Source organism: Cyrtonyx montezumae, unplaced genomic scaffold, assembly GCF_038088225.1.
Source record: "Cyrtonyx montezumae isolate F1298 unplaced genomic scaffold, pur_monq_1.0 scaffold_9, whole genome shotgun sequence".
Lineage (NCBI taxonomy): Eukaryota > Metazoa > Chordata > Aves > Galliformes > Odontophoridae > Cyrtonyx > Cyrtonyx montezumae.
This window is the reverse complement of record NW_027072100.1, coordinates 12,349,571-12,359,820: the sequence shown is the minus strand read 5'-3', so window position 1 is coordinate 12,359,820 and position 10,250 is coordinate 12,349,571. Positions and strand designations below refer to the sequence as shown.

General features: G+C 42.0%; 1 protein-coding gene across 1 annotated transcript; it reads left to right on the top strand.

Moving 5' to 3' along the window:
* The first annotated feature begins 8 nt into the window (after positions 1–8).
* MC3R (melanocortin 3 receptor) lies at positions 9–986 on the top strand. Its single transcript, XM_065754132.1, has one exon. The coding sequence runs from the start codon at positions 9–11 to the stop codon at positions 984–986; it is 978 nt and encodes a 325-aa protein (XP_065610204.1).
* The last annotated feature ends 9,264 nt before the right edge of the window (positions 987–10,250 follow it).

Below are 10,250 nucleotides of genomic sequence, written 5' to 3'. Positions count from 1 at the left end.
AGCTGACAATGAACACCACGCACTTTGCCTTTTCATTTCAACCTGTGCTACTTAATGTCACCGAGGACTTCAATGATTCAGTTCTCACCAACAGAAGCAGTGATGGATTTTGTGAGCAGGTCTTCATAAAAGCCGAGGTCTTCTTGACTTTAGGGATCATCAGCCTGCTGGAAAACATCCTCGTCATTCTTGCAGTGCTGAAGAATGGAAACCTACATTCTCCCATGTACTTCTTCCTCTGCAGCTTGGCTGTGGCAGATATGTTAGTGAGCATGTCAAACGCCCTGGAGACCGTCATGATCGCGATGCTGAGCAGCGGCTATTTGATCATTGACGACCACTTCATTCAGCATATGGACAATGTTTTTGACTCCATGATATGCATTTCTTTGGTAGCCTCAATTTGCAACCTCTTGGTCATAGCTATCGACAGGTACATAACTATTTTCTATGCTCTCCGTTACCACAGTATCATGACTGTGAGGAAAGCTTTAACCCTAATTGTGCTCATTTGGATTGCCTGCATCGTCTGCGGCATCATTTTCATTGCCTACTCGGAAAGCAAAACTGTCATTGTCTGTCTCATCACCATGTTCTTTACCATGCTCTTTCTCATGGCCTCCCTTTACGTCCACATGTTCTTGTTCGCACGCCTGCACGTGAAGCGGATCGCGGCCCTCCCGGTGGATGGGGTCCCCTCGCAGCGGACCTGCATGAAGGGCGCCGTCACCATCACAATCCTGCTGGGCGTCTTCATTGTTTGCTGGGCCCCTTTCTTCCTTCACCTCATCCTCATCATTTCCTGCCCGTTGAATCCGTACTGTGTCTGCTACACTTCACACTTCAATACTTATCTGGTCTTGATAATGTGCAACTCGGTCATCGATCCGCTCATCTACGCCTTCCGGAGCCTGGAGATGAGAAAGACTTTCAAAGAAATAGTATGTTGCTGCTACGGTGTGAGCGTGGGACAGTGCATGCTGTGAACTCCTGGCTTTGTGTGGGGAGCAGAGGATGCACACAGTAGGTGTATGGATGTGTTCGTGGAAGTAGATACACAGCAGCTTCATTTTACAAGCACTGCTTGAAGAAAGAGCACAGGAAAAAACCTGCTGTTTAAAGCCTTGATTTACACTTTTCAAGATGAAAGAGACACAACTACACGATTTGAAGCTATTTAAATAGCCGTAACAAAATGAAACCCAAAGCAGCTTGCAAAATAAATGGGAAAAAAAAATGTGAAATGGGGAAAAAAAGAATCCTGAAAGTGAACGTTACCCTACAGAGAACAGAATGGCATTCTGTCTCTCTCCTCCACTCACACCTGTTGCTTTGTCTCTGTGCATCTATCAGAGTCAGTGTTTCTTAAAAGATTCTGTCCATAGCCTCTCTGGAAAGCAGCTCACTCATGAGACAAATCAAAACACTGAATGGTGACAGCTTGGCTCTGATGTCTCCACCTTTTAATAAAGGAGCAGACCGATATTTGTTCTGTTTGCTATAAAGCAGGCTGAGAAAAGTCTTAAAAGGATGAAAGCAAACAGTCCCCGGCACTGAAGTATTCCTTCTGTAAAGTCAGCTCCGTGAAAACAAACCTCTGTAAAAGTGATACTGTGATTTATGCAGCTGATGGGTAGAAGTGACTCACTTGAGGACAGCAGTTACATTCCTTATTGTGGTGCAACAGTATTATATCCTCAAAAGGTTTTCAAAAAGTAGATTGCACCGGCGAATGTATTTGGTATGTTAACAAACTGGATGTCTCATTTTGATAAATATTATCTGGTGAGATTCATCCATTGAGAATTTTGAGGACCAGGGGTCTGAAAACAGAGCTGAATATAATGAATAGCTAAAATGCCAAATGGTTTGAGTTAAGCTTTGTGTTAAAGCTACACGGACTCTTTGGAAATGGCCCTTTGGCTAAGTGAGGTTCCTGCTAACAGCCAGATGTGGCTTCTGTGCACTGAGAAGTATATGTCCTGAATCAGTCTGTTTTCACCTGAAGAGCTTTAACCTGACATCAGTGGAGGAACACTCCTGCACTGAAATCAAGAAAGCAACGTTCTTTGCAGTCGTATTCATGTGCAAGTTGGTGACACGTAAAGCACACGCCTTCAGCTACAATAGTTTAGTCTTTTTCTCTGCTTCTTATAGGAACAAACCACAGAAGAGGCCCTCAAACTTAGCATATAGCAACTGAGCAAAGGCAGACATGAGCTGTGTGTAACACAATGTGCAGGCTGCATCACTGTCATCACAGTGCCACACTAAGAGAACTCGAAGCCATGTTAAAGTCTGCTTAGCAGCTTTCTGCTATCTTGCTTCTAGGAAGGGCAGTCACCTGAAACCCTCAGGAAAACAAAGCCTGTTGCTTTCAGATTGCTCAAGTATCTCATTTGATTTAAGTCTTTCTTTCATTTCATCCTTTCAGTGGAATTGCTAGGTTGTTATTTCTGGGGCTCTCCTAACTCTGTTGTCCAAACCAACCCCGTGGTCACCATTTCCCTCACAATTTGATCACACCTGAAGTTCCCTTACCAAGTTCTCATCTCCTCCCATAAACCCATTCTCCAGCCTCTCACCTCCCCAACATTCCCACTGTTCCACCGTTCACTTAACTTCATGAATAAATGTTAAATAAAAGAATCTTTTTTAAAATGTACACCAAGGTCCTTTGGGCACACAGCAGAACAGGTGTAGGTGGCATTTCTGCCACGGATCAGGGAGCAACCAGAGAAAATCCCAACAACCAGCCAGGAGACTCAAAAGCTGAGTGCTCTCAGCCCACATCTGCATCTGACACGTCACAGCTGGGCAGTGGTAAGATCTGCTTTGTTGGCTTTGTGCTTTGCAACAGCAGATGTGTTACATTAAGATGAGCTGAAATCGGCATAGGATATCTCATAACAGACCTTTTCTTGCTGTGCAAAACTGTACCTGCTTGTAAAAATCCGTACCTGCTGTCAGTGTTATGTACCTTAATTCTACAGAGCATGGTTCGCCATGATTTTCTGCCTCAGGTTATTGTGTATTTAGCTCTTATTGTACCTCATGTCTTATTTATTTTTCATTTTAAACACAGTTTTAGATGAGAATGATTCATACTGTGCTGCACATTTAACAAAAAAATAGTCTGCTGAATAAAACAAATTACAAATAAAGCAAGACATCACTCAGAATCATGTTTGCTTTCCCTGGAGCACCATGCCACATCAAACCACAGCCCGTGGGGTCTGCTTCACAAAACTAGAAATAGAGTTTAACTCTGGGAAATCCTTCTCACTAGAAAACATTCTATTTCATTTCTCTGTTCATGAAAAACAAAAATATTTTGTTAGCAGGTATCTCTCTTGTGAGTACAAGCAAAGGAGGCATTTGTGAAGTGAGATTTAGTCCAAAGAGCCTTAAATCCATGACTATTTCATTTCAATTGTCTCTGTAAGTCATAAACAGTCAGTATTTACCTTCAAGCATTAACTGCTGCAATTTCTAGTTAGCTCCATACTTTTCTATTGAGTCAATGTCAGAAATAAATATTCTAGGAAAAGTAAAACATATAGAACAGTCCTGTTTCAGTGTAATGGGTATAATAAGCAGCATGATGCTTTCAAACCATTACTGATGTAATTACCACAATTGTGAGGACGTACTCTGGGGGTAAGCTGCAAGTGAATCGCAAAGCCAGAGGCCAAGAGTCATGGACTTGAGGCTGCACTCACGTAGTAACTTGAATTAAATGTGAGCAAATCCACAGGTATCATAAGGAACAAACATTTCTTTAGACTTGCAGCTTCCCAAAGGTGCCAAGAGCTGCAGGTAAGGCTGAACCATTGCAGACCCTCAGCCTCGTGCACCTGCTGTTACACTTTCCCATCCACACTAACTCACTCAGCACAGTCCCAATTTGCTCAAGCAGTTTGGCAGCAATTTCAGGGTCTCTCTACCTTCAAAAGCTGCACTGCTGAAACAATGTACCCGAAGGGGCCATTATTCGGTGAGTGAGTAGATAATCAAAGCAGTGGAAGGGTGCAGGTGGGAGCATCCTCTGAACAGTTGTTTCCTGTGACGAGGAAAGGCAGCGAGGGTCTATTAGCACTCATTTCGTTAGAGGTTCATATTATACCTTAACAGAGTTCTGCATGAGTGTCAGCACACGTGGCTTAAAGCAGCTGGAGTGCGTGCTGAGAAAAGCATCCAAGTGTGATTTGGAATAAGAGCATTAACAAGAGTGCTTCTCCTGCTGCAGCATTCACTCTCCTCCCAGGGCCTCATTAGCTGTGGCTGCATTTAACTCCTCTGCTCCTTTTGTAATATCTTACTGCATGATGGTGGCTGTTCCCCGAAGCTAATGGCACATGGAAGCTGGTTATTTTAATGTCTTCCACAGACACTGAAGAAGGCTTCAGTCTGCATGTTTCAGAAGATTTCCACACACTATGTAGAAAATTCAAGTTAGAACACTGCTTCATCCCAGATGTGCCAGGAGCTGCTCTCCTCTCTGGACTCTGTATTTAGGTATCCTTACTTTGTGTGATTTAGAACATTTTGTAAGGGTTGTATGAAAAATAAGCCCAAAATATCCTTAAAACTTCCATCCTTAAGGTAACAAAAACCAAATAACAGCATTTCTTAGAAATATCCACCATCCAAACACTGTATGATAGCGTCTGTAGAGTGGAAAACAATACTCTCTCCCTTAATGAAAAGGTAATCAAAAAGAAACCAATTATCTCAGATATGAAGGATTTTAAATACCATGTTCTGACCTCAGTGCAGCTTCTTTCTGGAGCCTAAGAACAGTGAAAGTACTGATAGTCCCAATGTACTGTGATGTTCAAAGCCAGCTCAATTATCTGAAAAACAATCTGTGAGGAGGTAATCAGTTTTACTCAACACTTTTGGTTTGCTTAAGGAATGCAGACCTGAGGATGAGGCTTTGTTGTCCTTTTTGGCTTGCAGACGGGAAGAACACTTAATTGGTATTGTGGGCAGAAGAATCTTTTGAGTACATCCCTGCTGCTGCCCACTCCTAAGCAAACAGGACCTCTTATTTAGCACCAAAACATACGGACTAGAAGTTTCTATATTGAAGGTTCTATAAGGTTCAGAGATGGGGAAAAAATCTTTATTAACGTGAAATAGTGAAAGTAGCAGAGCTGGCAGGCAGGGTATTTAGCTCAGGAATCATATAGTCCAGATTCAGAGAGCATTTCCTAGGATAGCTGGAGCTGTGTGACAGCTGTGTGGTTCGTTTTCTTAAATACGGTCCCTGTGGTAGCTCTCCTAATTAAAAATTATTCCGATATAGTGAAGTAATACTTTACTTCTAATGTGACAATTACTCCCAATTTGCAGTCTAATTGCTCATCAGGAAAGGCAAATAGTTCCCGAGGCATCTACACAAATATTGCTATTTAGAAAATTACTTCACTAATATCCCACCCACTTTTCTGTCTGACTGCATTCTGGTTAGGGAGCATGTCACCGAAGGTTATAACGTTCCTCTTCCTGAGGAGAAGAGTACATTGAGAGAGCTTTGTAAACAGCAAGTGGAATCTTTTCATGATTAAAACCACGCTTAAAAGAACACTGAGCCATCAGATTTCTGAATAAAGGAGGAGATGGAACTGACATAACTAAGGATACAGTTTCCACATTCGTACAGCAGTGTATATCAGACCGTTCATCCATCTGAATAATTAGCAAGTATGTGTTTAAAAATAAAAAGTCATTTCTTCAGCAGGAAGATGGAATTTTAACAAGCCTTATCTTAATGAGACACTGTCATTACAGAATAGGTTGTTTTGCTGAAAAACATAGTTTCAAAGAGTTACACGATTAGGGTGATACTGCAGTAAAGCCATTTTCAGAAATCCTTTTGCTCACACTGTGAATCCCACAGTCTCTTTGTGTCATGCCATAGAAGCCAGGGCTGCATTAAGTGGACATTCCGAGTGTTTCAGCAGCTGAAATCAGCTACTCACTGTAAGAAAGAAGGAAGTACTTTGGTAGCAACTTTCCTGCCATCTTGAGTTGTGTGATGTATATAGATCTACACACACGTGTGCATCCATGCACACAGGTGTACAGGGCCACACACTCGTTTTCCTTATGAAGACATAGTTTGAACCACTCAGCGACAATTGATAGAAAGGCTAATTTTATGTCATGTTCTTTCCATGTGTGGAAACAGAACTTGTGTTCTTTTAGCAAGAATTTAAGCATCCTCTATTCTGCTGCCATAAGTTATGTCTAGTAGTTCGAATCAAAATGTGAAAAATGAATAAGATCCGTGGATTTACAGTGGTCATTTTAAGACAAAGAGGCACCAGGCAAACTACAGTGTACTTGGATTGATACTACCTAGCTTTTCTGGGAAGCTTAAATTTCAACTATTTTTTAACTATTCTTTTCAAGAGCCTCTGTTAATCCAACTGCTGGTTCAGACTTTACAATCTCATTTTGTGGAGCTACAAAGTACAACTGTTCTAGTGGTGGGATCAGAATACCCAAGCAATTCCTTCTTTGATTTTTCTCCATTTGAGTTCCTCTGGGTATTTAAAGGCACACAGGGGCAAAATTCCTTCAGATCACTGGGAACATTGAGTCCTGACAGCATCTAAGGACTTGACTACAAATAACACCAAACTGAACTTGCTGAGTATCCTCTAGGCAAACCCAGGCAGCAGTCTGATTGCAAACCTAACCCAGCAGGTCAGCAGTTCTGAAGATCTCAACATCCTATTTTGCAGTAACAAAAGGAGGGAAAGGCCTTTCAAGCAGCTTGGCACAGCTCCATAGCAGAGCACAAACCTGCAGTTTGAGCTCCTTGTGCAACGCTGCTTGTGCAAGCCCAACAAGTATGACAGCTTTCAATATACACTGCATCTTAAGGTTAGTGTGGTTTCCCATAGCTCAGCCACACACAGCTGCCTCACCACAACAATGCCACAAGCCCCACAGCAGGGCCAGAGTCACTCAGCTAAAGCATCACCTTGCAGAAGGACTGTGTTTGAGCAGGTCTTATCAGCAGTTCAGGCAGACTGCCTCCTCCACCTGGTCGGGAGTGCTCAGAGGCAAAAACAACGTGCTAGTGTTTCCCTGTCATACATGCTAATAATATCTGGAAGCAAATCAGCATTAGGAAGCAAAACAACATATAATTGCCACAGACGTGTACTGCGAAACAGCCAATTTGGCTGAAATTCAAACGAAAAATTACTATTACTTTGCCTTCATTTGCTATCTTCTGTATCAGAGCCTGTTATTAGTCATATTTCTGGTGCACAGTTCAGGAATAATGCAGTTTAATACTCAGCAGGAAGTGGGTATGTTGACATAATAACCAAAGTGTATATATTTTGGTTGAATAATTACTTGTTTCAAGGCAGGAAGGCTACAGAGCCATCCTGAATCTAGATGTGACAAAAAGCTCAGGTTCAGACAGAATCCACCGTGAGAGACTCAAGTGAATAGGCTAATAATCATCGGATAGCACACTGTACATTAAATGACAATTAGAGAAGTTTATTATTAAAAAAATATAAGAAATAGAAATCAATTAGCTCTTACAGTCAAGCACATGAAAATTAAGGGTTTCTTGGCACCACAGTGTGAAATGCTGTCAGGGCTTTTTCATATGCTGTGTAAGTAGATCCTCCAAGCCCTCCATTACAGTGGGTAGCTTCAGACACTCTAATAACTCCTAATAATGGTAACAAAAACACCTGAGAATATCTCTCAATCCCAAAAGAAATAATAATTAACAGAAATGAAAATCCTAATCACTAAAAGCCCTCTCCTGATAAGTTGTGGTCAGGGCTCCTGTACTTTGCTACCAATGGCCCCTCCATCCCACTGTCAAAAGGTCTTGTTGCCCTTCAACAACAAACTTCTGAAAACTCATTCAGAAACAAATGAAACTCTGCAGCTGATTGCCAAATGCCATCAGAGAAATGTCTGTGAGGAGTAGATGGGAGCAAAGACATTTTTAACACATCAGGATTTCTTATACTCACCAGCAATTTCTTTCTGCTCAGCTTTCATCGTGTTGGTAGATATCTGCTGTACTTTTCCATGCTTTCTTCATGAAGCAAAGATCTGTGCGTTGGTTGCTCTCCAGCTGCTCTCATTTATAACATGCTGCCATAATTCCAGGTTTGTGCTTCTAATTCTAATGTTCTTGTTAGAAAAGGTGTTACTTTTTGACAACAGATGATCATCTTCTCTCCGGGACACTCCTGCAAAGCAAAAAAAAAAAGCCCAAACAGATGCTGTGAGGCTCACAGTGTTGTTTCTGAACAGCAGAAGGAGGTCACCCAAGCTCACTCCAATTTTCTCACACTGTGCCTCCCTGCTAACAGGCTCATCTCAGAGATGCTGTCACATAAGGTATGCCACGACGCACTTGAAAAGCTTTGTTTTGTAACTTTCTTTCTCCAGGTAACTAGAAGAAAGACAAAGGAGGTAACTGCCAATTCTGTAAATGAAAGCAGCCTTCCAACGCTCTCTCCCAAACTGTATGACATTTCATTAACAAGGAGGAGCAGGAGGACTCTGTGATGACTGCTACCAAGCAGCAATATCTGAGAGCAGCACAGAATGGGGAGTCCAGCGGCACCACCAAGTGGATGTGCAGGATGTCACCTTCAGGACATCAGTGATGTAAAAGAGAAAGGCCTGTGTAATAAGTGGTGAATATGTCATGCTGAATGTATTGCAAGAGATCAGCTTAAAACCAGCGCGATTTGATTACTCCATTTTCCAAAAGAGTTTCAAACAGTTCACGTCACTGTGGTGAAAGCAAGACTCTTTATGGCACCTTGAAGCCAAGCACCACTTCAGTAACTATGAAAAACTACAGATGGGGAAATATTTGCAGCCATTCCAATCTGTTGCACAAACTTTCAGCTCCACTTGCACCAACAGAGGCCTTTCCTCAACAGGAAACTTCTGTTCAAGAAGCGTTTAGATGAGGTGCTAAGGGATTTGATTTAGTACTTGGGTAGGGATAGTGATAGGAGGATGGTTGGACTAGATGATCTTGTAGGTCCCTTACAACCTTATGAACCTATGAACCTATGAAACAGCTTCATGGCCCCGTTCCTTTGTGGATCCCCTCCTTCAAGGAGAGCCCAGGAGCAGGAGGAGCCCTTGTCCTCTTTCCCTTCCAGTGACAAGATCTTTCACCACCAAGTGGCACTATCCTAAGCTGTATTTCAAGGCATGGTACTTAAAAAGTTAACCACAAAAACTGAGTTACCTCTTATTTTTCTCCATGTTTTTACTCACTAATCTGCACGCTGCTTCAGTATAGCTTTCTGAGGTCTTTCAGAATCACAAAAGAATTCTAAGGGAAAAAAAAAACAACACCTTTTTTCTATTCTGTAGCATTCAAAGATAAGCAATTTTTCATGTAGGCCTTCCTGATATCTTGTAGGTGAATGGAATCGTTCCAGACAATAACGTTTTTTGTTTCCTGTGCAGGTGACGTAAGAGATGTTATGGCAGGCTGCAATCTCAGCCACTTGCAGTAACCATTTAATGCTTTAATTTTTTTCCATTATATGTAATTTGGGACTCCTGGGCAGGGAAGTAAGGAGTGTATGGACAGCCAGCATAGCTAAAAGCTTTGCAATTAGCCGAGTATGTAGTTCAGTGCAATTGACATTAGAATGAGTTTGGATTTATAGTTTTTTAAGGCAGATCTTGAAGCAGCATGTAGCAGTTCTCTTTCACAACAGTTTAAGCCTTACAACTGTCTCCAGATTCCTACTGCAATGGGCAAGCTCTGAAGCAGACCTGTTGCCACCAGCACCATTGCAATAATTGTTGCCCTGATGTTGTCAAGAAAGTGTGGGGAGAAAAATGGGGATTTTGATTTTCTGGCTTTTCTTGAAACTGAAGTCATTCTGAGGCCCTTTCTCACCCTGAAAACCTCATCCCTGCAGATGAAGCTTTACTACAGAAGTGATGCAAAGAAGAGGTGACTTGTTAATGTTCTGATCGATGATTCTGTGCCACACACATACATAAATGTCTTAAAAAATGAGATTAACACATGTCAAGGCAGAATGTATGTGCACAACTTCTGGGCATCCCTGTATGAGGTTCCCTTGAGGTGCCTTGATTCTGAGCACCGTGCAGCACCCATGCTCCTTTGTATGAGCTGCCACTGCACCAGCTTTCTATGGTGTTCGTTACTCTTTTTGCAACCAAACTGATCATTTTGCTGCAGCTAATGCTCT